Genomic DNA, 22,667 nt, shown 5'->3' on the forward strand with positions numbered 1-22,667 from the left:
TTTATTGCAAATTCGCATTCTACTCCTCTCTGGTTTGCCATTTTCCTTCCCTCCTAACAACTCACCTCTGTTTTTTAAATTCGGCCCTATCCTCCTCTTTGCGTTTTCCCCTCTGTCATCACGCTGTGTTTCTCTAATAGCTTGGGGATATGGATGACTGTGTCCTGCGAGGCCTTCTGTCTCTGCTGGCCTGCCTCAGCCAGCTCTTCCTCCTCATCAAGGTTATCTTTCTTCCTCTCTTTCCCTCTCTCTCTCTACCTCCCACTGTGTAATCTCTCCCATCGCCCCTTTTTATTATGTTTTTTTTGTTGTTATTTTTGCCCCCAAGCCACAATCTTTAATCTTCTTTTCCTTTTGATCCCGCGATGATTCGACTTCGCTAATCCTTTGCTCTTTTGTCTTTTGACTCATTATTAAATGGAGCTCTGCTCTGGAACCTCTTCTTTCCCTTTTTTTGTTGTTTCTCTCCCTGGGATTTGCTCTAGTCTGTGTTTTCTATGTAAACAGGATGCACCCTGAGGGTAAAACACACACACGGAATGCTTAACCTGCACATTTTGTGGCAGAACTGAGCTTATACATATTTACAGACATCTGCATGTTTGTGTGAGTGGCTGCCAGTTTGTCAGCTGGCTCCTTTTTCATCTGTTCTGCATGTGTGTAATGATTTGTACTATTGCATCATATCGACACAAATGTAGAGACGTTTTTGAAGCACATCTACTTTCTATAGAATCAGTATAAATTGGTTATACAGCTCTGAACACCAACTGCTCTGTGGTTGGTGCAGAATCAAAGCATGCATAAATTGGTGTTGTGCCTTGTGGCTGTTTCTGCATTGTTAAAGTAGCTGATGCTTCTGCCTTCATGTCTCTAATGCACTGCCTATACTGTGACTGCATCAGGAGCTGAGGGAGAAGCAGGTGCGGCAGCAGGCTGTCCTGGATGACCTGTACAGAGTCAAAGAGGAGAAACTGCGTGAGCTGCAGAGGCGCAGGGAGGAGGAGATGGAGAGGAGGAAGAGAGAGGAAGAGGAGGCGGCCAGGTGAGTCTTTAATAAAACACGTGTTCTCTATTCTTTGCTTTGTGCTTAAGGTGATTTAAATATTGCATTTACTTTCCACAGACTCGCAAAGCTAGAGCAAGAGAGAAGAGAGCAGCAGAGGAGGGAGAAGGAGGAAGAGGAGGCCAGGCAAAGGAGGCTTCTGGAGGAGCAGAGGGCCCGGCAGAGGGAGGAGGAAGAGAGGGAGGCACAGGCTCGCCTGCGGGCGGCTCAGGAGAAAGCACAGGAAGAGGAGAGGAGGAGGAGAGAGGAGGAGGAGGAGGAGAAGAGGAAGAGGGAAGAGGAGGAGGAAAGGAAACAAAAAGAAGAGGAAGAAGAGGAGGAGAGGAAGAGGAAAGAAGAAGAGGAGAGAAGAGCACAGCAGCTGGTGTTGGTGGATGAGCAATCCTCCAAGCTGACATCGTACAGAGCTCTGTACTCGTTTGTTGCCCGAAACGCAGATGAGCTGAGTATAGACGCAGACTGTCTTATAGAGGTACAGAGACACATGGTGAACACACACACTGTGAACACACACACTGAGAACACACACACTGTGAACACACACACTGGGCTCTTTGGTTTTGTTGTATTCTTTCTATATTACAAATGCATTACCAAGAAATTATAGATTTGTTGTTCTACAGCAGGTGTACTGTGGGCCACATCTCAGCTAGCTTCATGACAAAGCTAATGCTACATAAATGTACAAGCAGCACACTTTGATACTTACATGTAGGTAAAGGATAAATGGTGTCACTAAACATAAGTATGTACACATTGTTTACTATTATATTAAAGAATACCTTTTTTTAGAATCACATTAAAACTACGAGCTAGCTAGCTTGTTAGCTAACTTAGAGATATGGAGTTTTACTATTATACTGTTAATAACTAGCTGTAGCTTGATAGCTAACCAAACTTTAGTTGTTACATTTTTGGAGTAAAAGTAGCCAAGCTACTTAGCTTTGTAGCCAACGCAGAGATTTGACATTTTACTGTAATACAATATTTCTATTAAGTAATATGAGCTATTGGGCTGCACAGTGGTGCAGTGGTTAGCGCTGTCGCCTCACAGCTAGAAGGTTTAAACCCAGGGTTGGACCAAGTGGGCCTTTCTGTGTGGAGTTTGCATGTTCTCCCCCGTGCATGCGTGGGTTCTCTCCGGGTACTCCAGCTTCCTCCCTCAGTCCAACGACATGCTGGTTAGGTACATTGACGACTCTTAATTGCCCGTAGGTGTGAATGTGAGCATGAAAGGTTGTCTGTCTCTGTGTCAGCCCTGTGATTGACTGGTGATGAGTCCAGGGTCCAAAATGAATTTTTTTGTCAACCAGCCAAAATATTTTTTAACAGGCCTTAAAATGTTATAATGTCAATTTAAATGGTGGTAGAAAGAAACTGATACATCTACTTTAGTACTGAACTTATAATAACAGTGTAATTTTGAGGTAATGCACTTTGCGTATGTATTTATCTAAACTATTACGCCACTGAATTTAAAGAAAAATTTAAAGTAATTAAAATCAGCTCCACATTTAGAAGCTGCAACAAGTGGTGTACGCAGTAATGCTTTGATAATAATCCACTGATTATTCACTGATATTAAACATATTCTGAAATAGGCCATCCTGCACAATGACGAGGTTACCGTAAGTTATGGTAATGTAAGAATATTTTGATCCTTGTCATTTTTACTCATAAGTTTTTATTTTGCTTGTAATGGAGTATTTATTCTGATATTACTTTTTTTTTTAGTACTTATTTCATCAATGCAACAAAATAAACTGTTCATTAGTGCAGCTCATTAATCCACTGCACAATGACACTTGCAGTAGCTATGATCAAGCACTCATAGCTCTCTCCTTCCTCCGTCATTTGCAAGGCTAAATGAATTGGAAATGCGTCTCCACAGCATTGAAACTCAATAATTAGCTGCTGTAGCTAGCAAGTCCCCATTAGGCGGTGCAGGCTGCTAATGTAGCGTCAGTTACCCGTCCAGCAGCCCCTTTAGAGCCGCGGCACAACACCGGGTTGCCGGGGTGGCTGTGTGACAGTCCAAAGGATGCATAGCAGTAAGCAGAGGAAGCGGTCCGCCAACGGCTAGTTCACTTTTCTAACAGCTGCTCTGTTATTAACCTGCTAAATTTCATGCGCACCGTTGCGACCAGTGAAAGTGTAAACTCTTCACTTATGTGCGAGCTAAATAACGAAAGCGTGAGTGCACCACTGTTGGTCAGTGAGGGTCAATTAAAGGATTGTGATACAATTATTCACAGACACACACCAGTGACATGTAGACTCTGCAGAGTCCTTGCAAAACAAAAACTTAAAACAACTTAAAGTATGTTTTGTAGTGATTGGAGCTCCTGGCGCCTGACCTCATTTATTTTTTATTGCCAATTTAGATTTTTGCCCACATTTGGCAAGTGGTGGGTACAAATTTTGGACCCTGAACCCGCCTCTCGCCCAATGACGCTGCAACTCACAATGAACAGGATAAGCGGTATAGATAATGGATGGATGGATGGATGGATGGATGGAGGGATGGATGGAGGGTAAACAAGTAAACACGACAGTAAAGAAAGCAGTTTGTGCAACATGTGCAATGTTGAACCATCTTAGGGGATGCACACAGACTTGTTAACACCCCGATACCTTGGCTTGCTTGTGTGATGTGTGTCTGTTGTGTATGATTGCTGTGTAACAATGATTGCTCCTGAACGGTCCAAACGCTGACTGCATTTAGGAGCCAGCATGTCATCATCACCTTGTTATGTCTGATTGAGGCTGATTGAACTGTGTTTTCCACGATGCAGGTGGATGAGCAGACGGTCGGTGAGCCTGGCTGGTTGCGAGGAAGTTACAGTGGAAAGAGGGGCTGGTTCCCGCAGAGTTACGCAAAGAAATGTCTCTCGGCCTCTCCAACAACTGAGACTGCCCCTTTGTCAGCTGGATATACGTTCTGTCCGCCGCCACCACTAAACACAGGGTAACAGACTGTGAAAAACAGAAGGGGACAGTTTCTCTGTGATATTTCACTTCTAAAGATAGTACAGTTTAGTGCTTTTCTGCTCGCTGCTAGTCTTTAACAGTCACCTTGGGCATTTTAATGTAAGCCACAGTGCAGTTAGGTTGTTTTTATTCATGCGTTAGCTCCTTCCCTGATGGTTTGTCCTTCCTGTTTAACCCAGAGTTCCAGATGAGGAGGAAGCAAGCGACAGCATCATCACCACCCATGCAGACGCTTCACAGGTAACGAGGAAAACTCTTATACTTTATGGCAGTTAACTGTGTCTTTGTTTTCTGAAAGAGGAAGCTCTCTTCTCATGTACAGACAGACTGATTAGTGAGCTGCTCCAAATGCAGATTGAAACTCTGTTTTGTTGTTTTGCCAGTTTAGAGATTTGCATGCATCTTCTCAAAAGATAATGTTTTATTCATGTGCAACATGGGAATTATCTGCTTTTGTTGTGTCTGTATTTATTCTCTTTTGCTTTCTCTTTCAAATGAACAGCTCTTTTATACACAGCTGTTCTGTAATTTGACACCTGCTGTGGGATAATTACATACAAATTTCATGAGCTTTTGATTTTTTAGCTGCTATAATTATTGTTTTTCTACTAACAATGGATCACTGGTTATTAAACCTGCTAAGAGATATTACCAAATGAAGTTCCCCTCAGCTCTACTGAGCTTTTTTGCTCCTTTCAGCTCATTGTTTTGGTTTTACAGTCTGCGGATTTACTGTTTTGGGTTACTTGCAATGCCCTTTGTTAAATTTAACTTCCAGCCAACGCATCTGCAGTATCCTGCCTCCTACCTGCACAGCACGAAACAGCAGACTGACAACTAGCTGTGGAACATAGTGGGGAATAAAGCAGCATAAAAGCCATGTATTTTTCTCTGGAGCTGGTGGTGAACAAAACAGAGATAAAAGGAGAGTAAATATTGGACTTGAATTTGTGTGTAATTTCCAAAAAACATGACTCTATAGAGGGCTGCAGTGGTTAGCGCTGTTGCCTCACAGCTAGAAGGTTCCTGGTTCGAATCCAGGTTCGGCCTTTTTGTGTGGAGCATGTTCTCCCCGTGCATGCGTTCCCTACGGGTACTCCGGCTTCCTCCCACAGTCCAAAGACATGCTTGCTAGGTTACTTAGGGAATCTAAATTGCTGTCTCTATGTGTCAACCCTTTGATTGACTGGCGAACAGTCCAGGGTGTACCCCGCCTCTCGCCCAATCACAGCTCGGATAGGCTCCAGCCCTTTGCAACCCTGAACAGGATAAGCGGAATAGGAAATGATCTTAATGGCCGCTAATGTTTTTCTGTGTCTGCTGGATTTGTAGCAACTGTTTGACATATAACCACAATACAAAATTAACATGGAAGTGTCTGCTTACAGTTTGTTGCACTGCTTCCAGGTAGCCAGAATCATTTTTAACGCTTGTTTACATGTAGTTTAAATATTGGCTTGTGCTTTTCTAGGTTTCCTCATGGCTTATTAATATCTTCCTTCATAGTATAGCTGAGCTATAAACTGGCTTTGGCAGGCTAAGAACTGGGTCTGGCTGGGGTACACACTATGCTACTGACACCAACACACACACACACACACACACACATATCATTGACAGCAGCATGGCTGTGTATTTATAGCTGGTCTCTGTTGGGAGTTCTTCTCTCTCTGCCTCTCTGTGGGTCACCGAGACATTTACAGATCACCATCTCCCTACAGATAACATCGGTGTTAGTAGGTCTGCCATTTGTAGGTTATGCCTTATGGTCAGAAAGAGTCGATATTATAAGACGCTCTAAATCTAGATAAGCAGCCTTAATGCTGATTTTATAGTCACTGTTTATATCTGCTCCACTGTTCTCAAACTGAATTTCTTCTGCTCTCCTCAGTTCTCCGTCCCTCTGCTGGCTCGAGCCATCTCCTCCTGGTCAGCCACCTCGGACACTCACCTCAACCTCTCCACCGGTGTGGATGACGTCATCACTGCACTGCTGAGCTTCTCACAGGGCGACATCATCAGCGTGCTGCAGCAGAAGGAAGACTGGTGGTTGGGACAGCTCAACGGGACACAGGGATGGTTCCCAAAGAGCTACGTCGCTCTGGAGACGGCGGATAACGCTGAGTATGAAGACACAACTCTGATGTTAAATCCAAGTTTATTTGAAGACTTAACTGATTATGTCGTTTCCCTTCTAGCGTGGATGCGTTTGACACATCTGACTCGGCTCAGCTGGAAGGTAAATACAGTTTATCTGCAGAACTAATGTCTCTATATTTAACGACAAAAAGCCATGAGTGAGTAGCTCTGTTAGATAACTGGCTCTGACTTTCACTCTTCAATTTCCTCTTATCCAGAGTATGTGGCCTTGTACACGTACGAGAGCCCAGAGGCGGGGGACCTGACGTTTGTTGAGGGAGATGTGGTCATGGTGACAGAGAGAGAGGGAGAGTGGTGGCGAGGATGCATCGGGGATCAGACCGGGGTTTTCCCTTCTAACTATGTCCGACCTGTGGAACCAGAGGTGAGTCGAGTCATGTAAATGTTTCATGTGAACATTTCCTTTAATTTTATATGTTATGAACTTATTTACTACGTACACATTAATGCACTACTACTTTATTTAGGGGACAAGACCTGGAGCTCCAACAAAGAAGCCTGGTGAGGATATACAAATACTGCATCAAACACACACACACACACACACACACACACACAAAGGCCGTCATAGCCTGCTGAATTACTCTATTCTTCTCTTGACATTTACCCAATATAAATTGATCCTTTGCTCTTTCTGTTTGGTCAACAGAGATCGCCCAGGCAGTCTCCACCACCGTTGCCCCGACGATGTATCAGCTGCATCTGTCTCCAGGGCAACTGATCGTGGTCCTGGCCAAGAACTCCACCGGCTGGTGGCTCGGGGAACTGCAGGTCAGTCATTAGAGCCACTGGGGCCCATTCAAAAGATATGAAGTAGTTTTTTTTTTCTCTATTTTTAGGTTTTACATTAAGAATGTTTTTGGCTCGAAAGGCTGATGTGTAATTTAAGGTCAACTGCACCTTAGAGCGCTGGATAAGCGTGATTAAGCCGTCTGAGGGGTCTTTAATCTGCTACCCTTTTTTTATCGTGGGATTTTTTAATATCCACATTCTGCCTTGGTTTTAAGTAAACAAAGACATTAAAAGTATGAAATATATCATAATATGGAAAATAGTTCATGCTCTGTTAAGTGAGAATCTTGAAGATTTTCATGTAAATAAATGTCTGTTAAGTCTCTACCTATCACTGAATGAGGTAACACAATGGTGATTGAGTCTATGGCCCACTGATGAAAGCCTTTCCATTTGCAGTATATAGTATTATTATGGGCTGGCTGTCTGTGGCGACATTTGCATAAAAAATCACAAGCCATGCCGACTTAGTGACACGTTTTCCATCAGCCAGTAGTGGTTGGTCTGCCAGAGAGGGTAGGCAGAGCTAAGCGGCTGCTTTTCCAGGCTCTGCAAGTGTTGTGAGTAAACAGTAATCTACTATGGCTGAACAAACAAAGAAAAGATCGACTTCAAAAATAAGTGAAAATCCAAAGAAAGAGAAACAAATTCGACGCTCAGATGAAGGCAAACAGTCTAGAAAGGAAAGCGACCGTCAGAGAGGAAAATCAAGAGCTACTTATTAATCTCTATAAACAGACATCTGCATGTCAGCTAACAATCCGTTCTAGATCTAAAATTCAACTTGACATAAATTCCCTGACGCTGTGTCACGAAAGCCGTTCAGCGTTGAGATTTCCCGACTTCCTCGAATGCATCAGAAATGATTGATCCTGCCTCCGTTCAACAAACGAGCATTTCAAAAGTAGTTTTCTTCTCCTCTTGAGGACAAAGAGAATGAAACTGAAATCTTCAAGATTACCACTTTAACAGATCCATAAAAACGGTTTTGCAACACAAGACTGATTTATTATGTGCAATATTACTTTTTTACTTTCACTATCTAGTGCAATATTACTTTATAGTACTATAATGTACAATTAGGTTTAATATCAGGCTGTTTTTTTATTACTTATTATCGCTGCAAATATGACTACGTTCTACTCGGCATACTTTTGTAAAGATTCTTTTCGGGCCTGTCTCTTTTCATAGCATGTCAGTTTCTTCTACCTCTGAAATACAGCTCGTACTGTCGATGTTTGTGTATCTGCTGACTTTTCAGATCACTGAGGAGCTCGTGAGAGGCTGACAGGAGGTTAGAGGAGTAATAACAGGGTTGTCTATAGGTCAAACATCCACAGCAGTGAGAAGTCAATCCTCTCTGCCTGCTTTGTGCTGAGGCTGCAGCTTCAGCTCTGGTTAAGCTCTGAGTGAGGGGTTTGGTGCAGTAATTTGGACAGCTGAGGCGAGTTAGCAGCACAGGAAGGGGTCAACAGTTCAGACAAGAAAGTGAAAATTGAAATGAGTTTTGTTGAAGTAAATAGGATTTAACTTCAAATTCTACAATGCCAAATATATAATTCACTTTTTATTAAGTTTGGGTAAATAGAATAGCAATGTTCGTTCCAAAGACTTCAGGCGGAGCTTTGGCTTGATTTATGAACGCAGTGAAAATAAATGCCAAGTAAAGAGCCATCAGGTTTAATATGGATGGCTGTTGGCACTGCTGAGATTCTGGAGGTTCAGCTCTCCGCCCGACAAAATCAATCCATCAATTCATCTCTCGATTAAGAATTCAGAACTGAAGCAGCGGGAGATTGATTTACTCTCACTGGCTCTCATCCCTCCAGGCTCGAGGAAAGAAGCGGCAGAGAGGCTGGTTTCATTCCTCTCACGTCAAGCTGCTCGGTCCTTCCAGCAGCAAGTCCTCCCCCTCCCCTCTGCCAGGTGACGGCTGACACACTTTGAACAAGACATCCTGTTTGCGAGCAGGGTGCAGGATCTGTTGTTTGCTGACATAATCGCTGTTGGGTTTGTTTACACATTTGAAATGCCAAGACTCGCTTTGAGCGGACTCATTGATAAATCCGGGCTTTTATTACATCGGAAATCCTGCCAATAACTGCTTGAACTACAAAAACATTCAGTGTTCTAACACATCGAAATGGATCAAGATGCTCACTCCCCTTTAACAGCGTCCTTTTTCTCTGATTCCTCAGTGTGTCAAGTTATCGCAATGTACGACTACACAGCTGCCAATCAGGATGAGCTGAGCTTCTCCAAGGGTCAGCTGATCAGCATCCTAGACAAGACAAACCCTGACTGGTGGAAAGCAGAAGCCAGTGGGGTCACAGGCCTGCTGCCCACCAATTATGTCAAGATGACCACAGAATCGGACCCCAGCCAGCAATGTGAGTAAACCTCAAGCTCGTATTCTGCCTGAGCAACTTTCAGAGGGACAATATCTTTCCATGATGCCGTTTAAGAGAAAATCAATCATTTATTTTATTTCATTTCAAATAACGTGTGTTTAGTGTTATTAGTGGGAAAAAATAAGATTGTGGGCACAAAATGAAATAGATGAAACAGCTGTAGAATCAATCTTCTCTCTTGTTACTGAAAAATCTGACTGGTTGACTCGGCTCACTCCAGGTACGGTAGATTCCTTCTCCATGTCAGAGCATGGAGAGACTGACGGTAAGCCAATAAGAGTTGGTTATTAGAGGTGGTGCACTGAGGATCATTGGTGAACATGAACTCACTGCACTATGGTGTTATGGTGTTGTGGTCTGGTGACTCACACCTTGTTTTACTAACAAGACAAAAAATCAAACAATTGTTTACTTTTCTTCAGCCGAATAGCATAAGAAAGGAAAGAAGGCTAAAAGATCGAGTTTTTAAGTTTCCCTAAACAAAACATTGGAAATTATTTAAAGGGATAGTTTTGGGAACTACGTTCATGCCTGGTTCCCTCCGAATTTAAAGGAGCAGTTCGCCACTGGTTAAAGCCACTGTCAGTCAAAGCTGGTGTTCTCTGTAATTGATAGAAGCAATAATATTGGAAATTGGCGCCATAGCTGTGGAGAAAGTTGTGGTCGTGGTTTCGCCCATTCTACATTCCTACAACTCCCAGTGTGCATTGCGCCCCTCCCTCTGAAAGGAACAGCCCACCGAGAGAAATACTGCTGTTTCGCTGCAGGCAATGGGTCAGAGCGGTACAGAATCAGAAATACGACAAGAATATACCAGTGGTCTAAAAAATCTTCAGGTCTGCAGTCTACATTTCAATCGTGACATCGTCAAAACGAGACATGACATCGGAGGCGGGCGTCCTAGATTGAGGAAGTGTAGTTTAGCAAGTTCCCTGGCCTCCGCCAGATGACCTTTTACCTGGTCTGGTGGAGGTTTTCCAGGGCCCATTGGAGAAGCGGATAGCGCCCTCCAAAGGCCCAGAGAGAAACTGCATAGCAATCAACTCAATACTAATACTACTAACAATTTTATGAATTAGACAGCTCATGAACCTTTTTCCTTTTTTTTTTGTACATCTGGCTCATGGTTTTGATTAAACGAACTGGGGTTCAACTTGCGTGACATTTGGCCACGAGATCTCATAGCGCAAAGAACAAAACCACACCAGACTCAGAGTTATGGGGAAAGGCATATTGTATAACAACATGCCGTAAATACACTCGCGGCCAAAGCCAACGCTAACAGAGAGTAACATAAACATCAGTGCAAAACTAACTTACATATTCATGGATGAAAACAGTCCGTTTGCGATCAATGATGTCTCCATAGTAGGTGCAGTAAACAAGTCGGGGCATGTGTCCCTCACTGCTGTGTTTCAAGGGGGATGTGCTGAGTCGTGCTGCGTTCAGGAGTGCTCAGAAACGTGAGTGATCAGACACGTTTGAACACATATTTTTAAAGATCGATCTTGGGATTTATTAATCGATATTGGGTAATTCAAATGAGAATCGATTGGAATCGTTTTTATTAAACCCAGACCTAATTAGCTCCCCATAATAACATGATAGGCCTGAGGCTGAAAATCGGCGAACTGGCCCTTTAAAGCTTGCGGGACCTCTAAGGCTCACTAATACATTATATCTCATTTGCTTAAATCTATAAAAAACAAAATGTTGATGATAGGTAATGATAGGCTAGCCCCTGTTTTCAGTCTTTATGCTAAGCTAAGCTAATACTCTTCTGGCTGTACTGACGCTTCATGTTTAGCATACTTGAGAGTGGTATCAATCTTATCTAACTCTTAACAAAGTTAATCAGCATATTTATCCAAATCGTTCTTTTCATGTCTTACTAACAAATCACTGAGTCAAGAACAAAATAGCACAACCACTGATGGTTTCAAGTGAAAATAGCTTAAAGTGAACTATTTTGTTTGTCCTAATGCGATGTTTTCACTGCAGTGTTTAAAGGTAGAGATACAATGCACTTGTCCACACCACTGTGTGTGAAGTACACTGATCACTGGTCTGTTGGGAAGGATGTGGTTCCACTCCTGTTTGCTCACTGCTCATCCACACATACAGTATCTGATCTGATGATAAGAAACGGGCTGCTTTAGAAGCAGGAGGTGTGTGTTTGAATTAGTATTCATAGCTTGCGTCTTCTCCTCGCAGCAGTGGATCTCTGTTAACAAGAGTGAACACACTGGACGTTTAATTAGGAAGAACTTGTTAAAGCTGCAGACACAAAACACGCTGAAATTTTAATTCTAATGAACATGTTCTGACATGTTCGCAGCCTGATACACAGGCGAGGGTCGGCGCTTCATCAGAGAGATAAAATATAAGCCATTAGCAGCACGCTCCAGCTGATATGATTAGTAACTACATTTACATTTCCTGAAATACATTATTAATGCACCTGCATGTGTGAGTCTAGCATTAATATTAAAACTATATTAATGTCTGCTGTCTCTCCGCCTCTCCTTCATCTCACTCACCTCCCCCTCCCGCTCCTCCGCTTCATCTCTGTTTTTCTCTTTCCTCTGTAGGACAGTAACGCTGGCTTTCCTCTCTCCTCCTTCCCTACTTTCTCCTCCTCCTCCTCCTCTTCCTCACCCCTTCTGTCTGAGCCAATGCAACTGGAAGCCCAGCCACCGGCAAGAACAGCCCAGCCCTGCGCTTTCCACCTCTCTCATTTAGGACTGTTGTGTTCTATGCTCCTGTTTTTCGACCCTTCTTCTTTAAGCTTCTTTTACTCCCTCTTCTTCTTTCCTCTTTCGATAAGGCATTCAATTCTCACCCTAACCCCCCCTCGCTCTCTCCTCTCCTGTGTTTCCCTCGATGTTTCTTTAACTTACTGATTAACAAAGGGAGCGAGGCAGAGGCAGCTAGATGTGTTTTAAGAGGCTTTTGTCACTCTGAGAATAATAGAGTTTGGATCATAAGAGTTTGGTTTCACAGAAATGAAAATAATATGTAAATTGCATCAGAGCGAAGTGATTTAATTTTCTAAATTAAAGCTATGAATCAGAATGAAAAGAGTTTTTTAACAGGGTCACTCATTCTTGCACTAACAGCAGTAAACCTTGCTAAAACGGACCAATTTGAAGACTCACGGATGCTTAAATAACCTTGATTGCCGCTTGCTGACGCATTGCTCGTACTTAAACTCAATTATTGTGATTTTATTACTCACCTCTTATGCACTCTTCCATTTATTACTGCTTCCAACGTATTAAAAGGTTGAGTCTCATCCTGTACCGAACTGTGATATCACCAGCACACACGCAAAAACACACGCAGACGTTAGAGCTGAGATAACGACACAAAAACCGCTGACCTGTCCATCCGACTTTTGCCAAGTTTGTACCTCAAAGACTTGAACTTCCAACGGAGTCTTCCACCGCTCAAGCATTCTACTCATTCACACCTATGCAATCATTTGGAGTGAGCGCTCCACCATGAAAGGTGCTTAGTTTTCCTTTAATTCAGCGTCTTTGGTAGCAGCGTTCTTAGCGTTAGCATTGCCTGGTTTGTTCCCTGAGTTCACATACTGCAACTACAACGTGCCTCACTCTTGTCTGTGCATTAAATGTAAATAAAATATCATAGAAATTATAATAAAGGGAGATTTTAACATGAAGATGTCTGCAGTGTTTTTAAAGAAACTATATTAGTGATTGATGGGAGAGTGTGTTTGTGCATGTGTGCATGCCTGCATGTTTGCACCTGCGTGCGCTTGTAGGGTGTGCCGACCTGATGACGTTGGACACCATGACCCCTCAGGAGAGGAAGAGACAGGGTTACATCCATGAGCTCATCCAGACCGAGGAGACCTACGTGGAAGACCTGGAGCTGGTTCTAGAGGTACGCACACGTAAACACACAGGTGTATTCAAAAAGCATGGACCTGCATTCTAACCTTTCTTTTTCTGTTCGTCTGTCACTCAGGTCTTCCACAAGCCCATGTCTGAGTCCGGCCGTCTGACGGAAGATGAGATGGGATTGATCTTTGTCAACTGGAGGGAGCTGATTATGTGTAACGCCAAACTACTCAAGTAGGAACCACACACACACACACACACACACACACACACACACACACCTTTATGAACCATTCTGGTAAAAGTTATCAATATCTCAATATCTTATTCTAAAGTTTCTGGATCCCGTGTGTAAAAGGGATGAAATGAATGTCAAGGGGGAAAAAACTACTACTTCTGTAGATATGACCAAAAAACAGCCCATATAAAGAGGTAGAATACAGTGCTGCACTATCAGTGTCTAATACACTAAACCACAAACTTCAAACAGAAAAACACTTCATGAGGTGGACTTGCTTCATTGCTCGGGATAATTTCACACAAATAATCAACTTAAAGCCTGGGGGGGTTGAAACAAGCATTAGAACAATTTTCTTCATTTCAAATAAGTTTCAAAACTGGCCTTAAACAACGTAACTAACAAACTTAAATGTGACTGCATTTCCGCAACAGTTGACAGTAGGGATGCACGATATTATTGGCACGTTATCGGTATTGGCCGATATTGGCTTAAAAATCGGCCAACACGCCGATATCCGCTGATATAATTAACCGATAAAATAATGGGCTGCTGCATACTTGATTAAATGCCCGAGCTCGGCGCAATGTCCCCGGCGCAAAGAAGACCTGCGCAGCGCAGCGCAATGACATCACGTGTGTCTACCTGCAGCATGAGAGAGTTAGAAGCCAAAATGTCCGTGGTGTGGAAGTTTTTCAAAGTGTCCGAAATAGATCGCAAACCTGCTCTTTGCAATGACTGCTCAGCTTCGGTGATGTGAGGAGGAGCCAAGGCAAAGTCTTTCAACACTACAAACTTGATTAACCATCTCGAGACCCGTCACCCCGACCGTTGTAATGTGATAAGAGTATCACCATTATACTGTACGCTAATTCCAATACAGAAGAGAGTTGATGATCTCTGCAATAAGTGTGCGGGAAAAATATCGGTATCAGTAATCGGCTAAATGAGTTGTAAAATATCGGCATATCGGATATCGGCAAAAAATCCAATATCGTGCATCCCTAGTTGACAGTTTATGGCAGTTAACTTTTGATTTGAAAATTGGAATATAAAAGTTGTTCATTGAACTTTATTTATTTAGTTATACATATTTAAGGATCAATGCATTACTGATATTTTTCAAATTCATTTAAAAATAAATCTGCAGTTCTACAAAGTAGGGGGTTAGTAGTACCCCCTTTTGAGAAACTTGTCCACACGTAGACGGGTTACAGGTCACTGAAAACAGATCTTTTGTAAAACTCCGGCCAGGGTGAAGACTTTTAGAAACTCAGTTTCCGCGGAGATGTGTAGATGGGGTAAACAGCGTTTTACAGTTACTCGTATACTATATTGAGGCGTCGGGATAGATTTTTTTCAGACTTTTGACTGGCCGTGATTCTTTTTCTTCTTTGCATGACCGGGTTGTGTCGCCGCCTGTTGGTGTGGCATTTTCATAACAGCGTTTCTGTTGTGTTTTTGCGTTTTCGTTTGGATGAGGATTTTTTATAACCGTGCTTGTGTGGACAGGGTTGTTTTTTTTAAACAAAGGAGGCAAAAAGGAGTTTTCCGTGTACGTGTAGACATGGTCTTAAGTTTACAGAATTATCATCCCTGTGTCGCAGGGCGTTGCAAGTGCGTAAGAAGACAGGAGGAGAGAACATGCCGGTGCAGCTGATCGGCGACCTGTTGGCTTCTGAGCTCGCTCACATGCAGCCCTACATCCGCTTCTGCTCCTGCCAGCTCAACGCCGCCGCCCTGCTGCAGAGCAAAACCTACAACCAGCCTGACTTTAAAGACTTCCTCAAGGTACGAGTCAAAACAGACAGGGTGAACATGTGACGTCTCAATAAAATACAAATCTTTCTCACCACGTCCCTCCTCTCGAGCAGAAGATCGCCACAAACTACCGCTGTAAAGGAATGCCGCTGTCCAGCTTCCTGCTCAAGCCCATGCAGAGGATCACACGCTACCCCCTGCTTATAAAGAACGTAAGTGGAAGATGTTCTTTTCTCTCATATTGATTGTTTGAGTTCATGTCTGTGTCTGACCTGCCTCCTCTCCTCTTCCTGTCTGTCAGATCTTGGAGCACACCCCGGATGCCCACGCAGACAGGAGCCCGCTGAGAGAAGCTCTGGAGCGAGCTGAGGAGCTGTGCTCTCAGGTCAACGAGGGAGTCAGGGAGAAGGAGAACTCAGACAGGCTGGAGTGGATCCAGAGCCACGTCCAGTGTGAGGGAGCTATAGAGGTAAACACACTCAGACATGACTTAAACTTTCACAAAAGCACTTACTGGAGTTGGCAGTTCTCCTCCTTCTCCACGTCTCTCCTCAGCTACGCCTCACTTTCTTCTCGTTTCCATTTCAGCACTTGGTCTTCAACTCGCTGACTAATTGCCTCGGGCCTCGCAAGCTGCTCCACAGCGGTCGGCTTCACAAAACCAAAAGCAGCAGGGAGCTGTGGGTTTTCCTCTTTAACGATTTCCTCCTCCTCGCACACAGCGCCAAACCCTTCTCCTCCTCAGGAGCAGACAAGCTGTTCAGCCTCAAGACAAACATACAGTTGAAGATGTACAAAACAGTAAGCACTTTTCTCAGACAGGAATATAAATACGACTTGGATTGCTTTAAATGTTTATGAAACCGTGCATAGGTGAAGTGTACAAACAGTATTGCTGCTAGCTATAATTCCTGTTCTTCTCCAGCCGCTGTTTCTAAACGAGGTGTTGGTGAAAATGCCTCCCGACCCGTCCAGTGACGAGCCTCTCTTCCACGTCTCGCACATCGATCGCGTCTACACACTCAAAACTGAGACTTTGAATGAGAGGTATGCACATGCGCACACATCACCAATGACATAATCATACTGTGTTATTTATTTCTATATTTATTGTGTTGGCAGGACAACGTGGGTCCAGAAAATCAAAGCAGCGTCTGAACATTTCATAGAGACAGAGAAGAAGAAGAGAGAGAAGGCTTACCAAGGTAAACAGTTTCTTCTGTGTGTGCGTGTTTGTGAGGGGCACTAGTATAGAGAGATTACAGAATCCTTACACAGCAATAGACCACAGCTTTCGTGAAGCTAAAATGTAACTGCTCTGTATTCATCTCAGCACGTTCCCTAAAGACCAGCGGTATCGGCCGACTGCTGGTCACCGTCACTGAAGCCCAGGAGCTCAAAGCCTGCAAACCCAATGGTGAGGCCTCATGAACGCAAACAGATCCTGTCTATCGTTACCTTCCTTCAAAATATACCACGATATAACGAGTAACTTATCTCCAGGTAAGAGTAATCCGTACTGCGAGCTGACCATGGGGGCTCAGTGCTACACCTCCCGACCCATCAGCGACACCCTGAACCCAAAGTGGAACTTCAACTGCCAGTTCTTCATCAAAGACCTGTACCAGGACGTGCTGTGCATCACTGTGTTCGAGAAGGACCAGTTCTCACCGGACGGTCAGTGGATAAAAGACACACAACACAGACGTTCACGCAGAGGGGATTAATTGTTGTTTTTTTCCAATTTAACCGGCCTGTGAATAATGAGAGGAACACACAATGACTGGCTGCCGGCCCAGAGCTGATGTCTGCTTTTGCCTTGTTTTAACTGATGTTTTACCCACTTCAATTTGTTCTGTGTGTGATGCAATGATCAGGGTTGGCAATTAGGTTTTCCCATCACCTGCCAATGTCTCTTTGTCCTTAAGAACTGCAAACACTAGAGCTAGTCAAATATTTCTGATCCCAAACGTGAACATTTTCTGGTTTGTTTACTCCTCTTTGAGTGATGGACCAAACAAAAGGACATTACTTGGAAACTGTCAACATTTTTAACATTATAAAACAATTTATAGACCCAACAACTAATCAATGGATCAAGAAAAATAATCAACAATGAAAATAATCATCAGTTGCTTTACACAGACTATACCCAGTCTCTTCTCAACAAAGCTTTTTGTGTCATTTAAGATATACAATACAGTTGTTTGTAGTAGCTGTTTAACTAAATGGCTGTTTTCTGCCTCTGTAGATTTCCTGGGACGCACTGAAGTTCCCGTGGCAACAATAAAGAAAGAGATGGAGAGCAAAGGTGCCGCAAACCGTCGCCTGTTGCTGCACGAGGTCCCCACCGGAGAGGTTTCGGTCAAACTGGACCTACAGCTCTATGAGCCGACCAAATGAGGACAACACTTCCTTTGGCATGCACCACTTCATTTTAAAGTGATGAGGATAAACATTTTACATTAGCTGAAACGGTCCAATGACTGTATATATAGATGGACAATTTGTCTCCATCTGCTCCCATTGTACGAAATTGACGCCAAATTAGCCCCTGTGATAGGCGCTGCCATCTTGCGATGGCGACGTCATATGGAGCCAGAGACTGCGCAGTAGAGATTGGTGAGTGAAGCGGCCGTAGCCACTTCCGCTAACCCAAACACACACTTAACTTAAAAACAGCAAGGATCCCGCACACCGGCGTGTTTAACAGCAGAACAGCTTCTCTGTGTTGGTCTGAGGTTAATGTTCACAGGTATGGAAACTTCAATGACTGTATTGATTGTTTTAGTTACGTTTCCACTCGCGGATCGTCCTCCACTCTGCTCACCTGGAACTGATTGGCTGCAGGAGCCGAATTTGTCAACAGAGCTGTCAATCATCATTTTGACAGCATCAAATAACTAATTAAAAACAAACTTGTCAGAAAAATGAAAACTTGGACATAAATCAGCATGATAATAACTAGCTATAATGACAGAAACCATGTCTGAGAAAAATTTATCGAGCCTGTATTTTGATTTTATAGTTTGACTCATGTCCCATCTGTTAACATGGAGGAGGCGGGCCTTATGACCTATACTGCAGCCAGTCAGCAGGGGGCGCCTGAAATGTTTTGGCTTCACTTTTAGGGAGCTGTCATGTCGTCCCTCTTTTTATACAGTCTGTGAAACAGTCACACACACACACTCAAAAGTGCCTATTTGTAGCAGTGACAGTGTTGCCTTGTTGATTCTAGCATCACTGCCTTGTTCTGCCCTGAGCCAACCGGAGTCCTTGAAGTGACCTTGAAAGGAGAGGTGAGGAGAGATTGCCAAAAGAGTAGGGTGATTAGTCCTAATGGAAGAAGTAGTCATGTACTGTGGAAAAAGGGATGTTCTTGTTACCAACAAATCAGTTGATGTGAATGTATTTGACAACATTTTATCTTAAACACACAGAAGAGAAATCAAACAAACGTGCCTTAAAATGTAAACACTTAGAATCGCTAAATGGTCACGTTTTGTAATGTTCAAATTCACAATCTTGCACGCAATACTATTCTACTGTTAATGAAGGAATACAGGTTTCATGTGATTATATAAAGACACATTTCACTGTTTTTCTACTGTTATAAAAGCACCCACACATTTGCACACTGCCACACACATGCTTGATATGCTCTTCATTTCAAATGTTGCACACTACTGTACGATGTATTGTAAAAGGTTAATCCTATGGTGTAACTTAAGTGATGTAAAGCCATTAAATCCTGAAAATGGCATGAATTAAACAGTCGATAATTTTTCTTTGCTGTGGCTGAATGTTTCACTACTTCATGAACACATCCCTGGTTTCTTGTAGTCCTACATTAAAACTCCTTCAAGTATAGTATCTGTGAAATCTGTGAGGTAGTTAGACATGAGTGTCTTTAAGGGATTTTATTTGGATGTAGACTGAGGTTGCTGTAAACTCGCTGGCTGTTGCCGACATCCACATCTGGAGAAACAGCAGTCTGGTCGATTGCACCTTCCATCTGGAGTAGCAGCTGCACTGATGTGGTAGGGTATTGTGTCAAGCCTGAATGAGACACGTTTGCACGTTACTTCTCACATTTAACTCTTTTTAACTCAAGTTAAATTAACTTTAATTCACAATTCTTTATATTTTTACCTGCTTGAATTCCTTCCTCCAGTTTCATCCTCTGCTAGAGTTTTTTTTGATCCAGTTGCATTAAAATTAGATGAGGCCTGTAGGATTATGTCGGCCTGAGATGCCACAGACTCACTGAGAGGTAGCTTTTGTTTACATCCTAAGATAAAAAATGAAATTGGTTCATAATTTAAAGACTGTTTAAAGGCAAATCATAAATCTGTTAATCTTGACATCCTATTGGGATTGATTTGTGTCGAGCGAAGCTCAATAGGAATATTATTAGTTAATAGCAAAAATGCTTTAAAGCTTCGGTGAGGAACTTTCAGTTTGTGTTGATTTTGGCGCCCCCTGTGGACAAAGCGGTACCTCTTATCTCTTTGCTGATTTTGTCATGTACATGCTTAAGTCTTGTTTTTTAACTAAAAGTCTCAGCCTGCTTTCTTTAACAGTCATATGTATCACTCTCTTTAAAAGTTTGCCCTGGAAAATGTAAACAAAAGCAGCGTGCAGTTTACTTCGTCCGACACCTACCCCCCGCCAGCAGTTTCAGGCATTAAAAATAACTATATAGAAATAATCAATCTTGTCACTGATGGTCTGGTTTGCTTTTTTAGCTCATAAAGAGTAATCAGAATTAATTTCAGTCTGTTTTATAACCAGTGAAAAACTCCTCACAGGTGCTTTAAGTTTCCTGTTATTTGCTAACATTAGCCACCATGAGCTAACAGTCATACCAGAGCTGTGTGAAATAGTAACAGCAAAATCCCTGAATGTTCTGAATAAAGCAGCAATCGCTTATGAATGCAACTTTTCATTTGTAAAAGGAAAGTTTTTTCTTCTTTGAAAAGCAGCATGGTTTCACTTTAAGAGAAATTTCCACTGCGGATATCTCAGCTCAAAGGAGAGCATTCATAAAGGTCTTAAACTTCCTGTTGGATAAAAAAAATACCCCCATACCTGCTTCACAAGAGCGGGCTGTCTTATCCGTCAGTCTTTCATGTAACTGAAGGTACAAAGGGTCCTTGAAGTCAGCTGTACTGAGCTAGGGAAAGAGCAGAGCATATATTGTAGGTGACAGACACATTTGGAGTACTTTTCAAAATGTACAAGCTGTCTTTTTTTAATATCAAGTGATATATTTAAATCACAAAATACCACCTTGAAGTAGTGTGGCTCTTTGATGGTGAGAAGAAAAGGATTGTATTCCTTCAGATCAAAGGTTTCTAGAAACACAAAACCCTGAAGATTGACGCCATAGAGCAGTTAAAGTAAGTTAGATAGCTACTTGTTTGAGTTCTATCTGTTTTTGAAGCAATAAGTTATATAACAAAAGCAATTACAGCAGAGAGTTTAGTCCCACCTTGGTGTTGCAGTGATGGAGGTAGTGACTGTATAAGCTCTGGCGTCTCTTGGCCTCCGCAGGGCCACAGCTGCTCGCACGTTCCTCCACTCTCCTCTGAAGGGGAAACCACACCCGCTCAGTCCAGCGCTTGTGCAGCAGCTCCCTCCTCCTCAGCTCTGTTACATCTCGCTGGCTCAGAAATCTCTCCAACTCCTGTATTAAAAAGAAAACCAACATGACGGTTAGAGGCACATGGCTGCCTTGCAAAGCAAAGCACAGCAAAGTTACATCTCACCTTCACGAAACCATTTTCTGTATCCAGCAAAGGTTGGATTATTTCTTTTGCCTGTTGATTTTCAGCCTCCATTTTTTCCTAAATAGCAAAATATGCTGTAAGAAATGTCACCTTATATATTTCTGCAGGTGTGGTTTGGTCAAGTGCAATACCTGCAGTCGCCTGAGCGAGGAGTGAGAGAGTAAGTCCTGTCTGGTGCTCGGCTGTGGCTTCGAGGGTGACGCCTCATCCCTTTTACACGCTCTTACACACTTAACCGTGCTCCTCGGCTGGGACGGGCTCTGTCTACTCTCTGTAGCATCCTTCACCTCTGCTGTGAACTCCTGAAACACCTGCAGGGTCAACTCTGTGCACACTCAACGTTAACTATGTTATTTATAAAAACACTACACTTTTATTTTCATACAAAGCTCTATTTCAAATCACACTGCAAGTATAGAGGAGGGTCACATTTCTGGTTACATAACAGCAAATTATACCTTCATTAAAAACTAACCAATGAAATAAAATAAATTGCAGAGCTACTTATGGAATCTGATCTCTTGTAAATCGCAGCTGGAGTTCACAGACACAGTCATGTAGGTGAGCAGAAGGCAGCAGAGGCCAGCACAACAGGGAGTGACAGATCATGTCACTACCTGGAAACCTGAGCTGCGTCTCACACTCTCACACATATGGTGGGACATGTATGTCAGTGCGCTATGCACCTTTAGCATCAGGACAAAGACGGCATCTTCCTTCCTCTGTGTTTTAATGTTTGGTTTTTCTGTGTTTGTGGATGTGGATTGCATGTCTAGTTTTTTCCTCTGCATGTCATCTGATCCGCCACCAGGTATTTTTTCCTATTGTCCTCAATAAAAAGAGGATTAGGGTGGCTACCGTATCTCTCTTTCAATAACCTGAAACCTTTCCATTCGTCTCTCCAAGGGACCCTGAGATTCAAGCATTGTACATTCAGATCAGACATTGTACAGACAGAGGGTAGCCATGCATTCAGACTAGCTTTGTACCCCATGCTCTCTCTGGGCTGGCCTGGGTACACATACTATACCTACTCAGCCTCCCTGGCATTAAAAGACAGGTGATAAATTATGAGTTGGCAAGAGACTAAGTGGAAAAAGTAGAGAGTAAGTCGGTGTGCATGGAAGAGAAAAAATATTCCCCTATTGTTCTATGATTTCCAAAAGTTAAACATTAGTTTGGTTGTTTCTTTTTGAAAGTAAGACATGATGAATTCAATATACAGTCTTTCATGTATTATGTGTCTATGATTCAGCTATTTTTGTTTCAATTTGCTGAAGTCTGTGTGTGTATTTACCTCCGATCTCAGCAGGCTGGCAGGAAAAGGCGTATGAAAGGTGATCAACCCACTGGCTGTCCTTGTCTTCTTAGGACTCATGCCTAAATCAGGAGTAAAAAAAAAAAGGAGTAAGTTAGGAGCCATCAGTGATACCTTGCTCATATGCTAATAGCTCATTAGCCCGGGTTAACCTGAATATAGAGTTTACATGGTTAAGTGCTACAGGCTAATTACAGTCACTCAATACTCTGTTTAACAGCAGTTAAAGTTTAATTAGTCTTAACTGTGCACTATAATATGTAATATACTAA

General features: G+C 42.8%; 1 protein-coding gene across 2 annotated transcripts in view; it reads left to right on the forward strand.

Moving 5' to 3' along the window:
- LOC138610943 (intersectin-2-like) overlaps positions 1 to 19,072 on the forward strand; it is a 45,387-nt gene extending 26,315 nt beyond the window's left edge. For both annotated transcript variants that reach the window (XM_069683831.1, XM_069683839.1), the window contains 22 exons: positions 906 to 1,045; positions 1,127 to 1,538; positions 3,862 to 4,034; positions 4,237 to 4,297; positions 5,949 to 6,181; positions 6,256 to 6,296; positions 6,415 to 6,581; positions 6,685 to 6,718; positions 6,867 to 6,988; positions 8,839 to 8,935; positions 9,208 to 9,399; positions 13,208 to 13,329; positions 13,414 to 13,520; positions 15,132 to 15,315; positions 15,399 to 15,497; positions 15,587 to 15,754; positions 15,874 to 16,086; positions 16,211 to 16,332; positions 16,408 to 16,490; positions 16,619 to 16,702; positions 16,789 to 16,962; positions 17,537 to 19,072. In XM_069683831.1, coding sequence (XP_069539932.1) covers positions 906 to 1,045; positions 1,127 to 1,538; positions 3,862 to 4,034; positions 4,237 to 4,297; positions 5,949 to 6,181; positions 6,256 to 6,296; positions 6,415 to 6,581; positions 6,685 to 6,718; positions 6,867 to 6,988; positions 8,839 to 8,935; positions 9,208 to 9,399; positions 13,208 to 13,329; positions 13,414 to 13,520; positions 15,132 to 15,315; positions 15,399 to 15,497; positions 15,587 to 15,754; positions 15,874 to 16,086; positions 16,211 to 16,332; positions 16,408 to 16,490; positions 16,619 to 16,702; positions 16,789 to 16,962; positions 17,537 to 17,688 — 3,180 coding nt within the window. In that variant the 3' untranslated portion in view covers positions 17,689 to 19,072. The remainder of the gene's footprint in view (positions 1 to 905; positions 1,046 to 1,126; positions 1,539 to 3,861; positions 4,035 to 4,236; positions 4,298 to 5,948; positions 6,182 to 6,255; positions 6,297 to 6,414; positions 6,582 to 6,684; positions 6,719 to 6,866; positions 6,989 to 8,838; positions 8,936 to 9,207; positions 9,400 to 13,207; positions 13,330 to 13,413; positions 13,521 to 15,131; positions 15,316 to 15,398; positions 15,498 to 15,586; positions 15,755 to 15,873; positions 16,087 to 16,210; positions 16,333 to 16,407; positions 16,491 to 16,618; positions 16,703 to 16,788; positions 16,963 to 17,536) is intronic.
- The last annotated feature ends 3,595 nt before the right edge of the window (positions 19,073 to 22,667 follow it).

This window comes from Semicossyphus pulcher, unplaced genomic scaffold (genome assembly GCF_022749685.1).
Source record: "Semicossyphus pulcher isolate SPU_LCO1_2020_fin unplaced genomic scaffold, fSemPul1.0.p SCAF_11, whole genome shotgun sequence".
NCBI classification, from domain to species: Eukaryota; Metazoa; Chordata; class Actinopteri; order Labriformes; family Labridae; genus Semicossyphus; species Semicossyphus pulcher.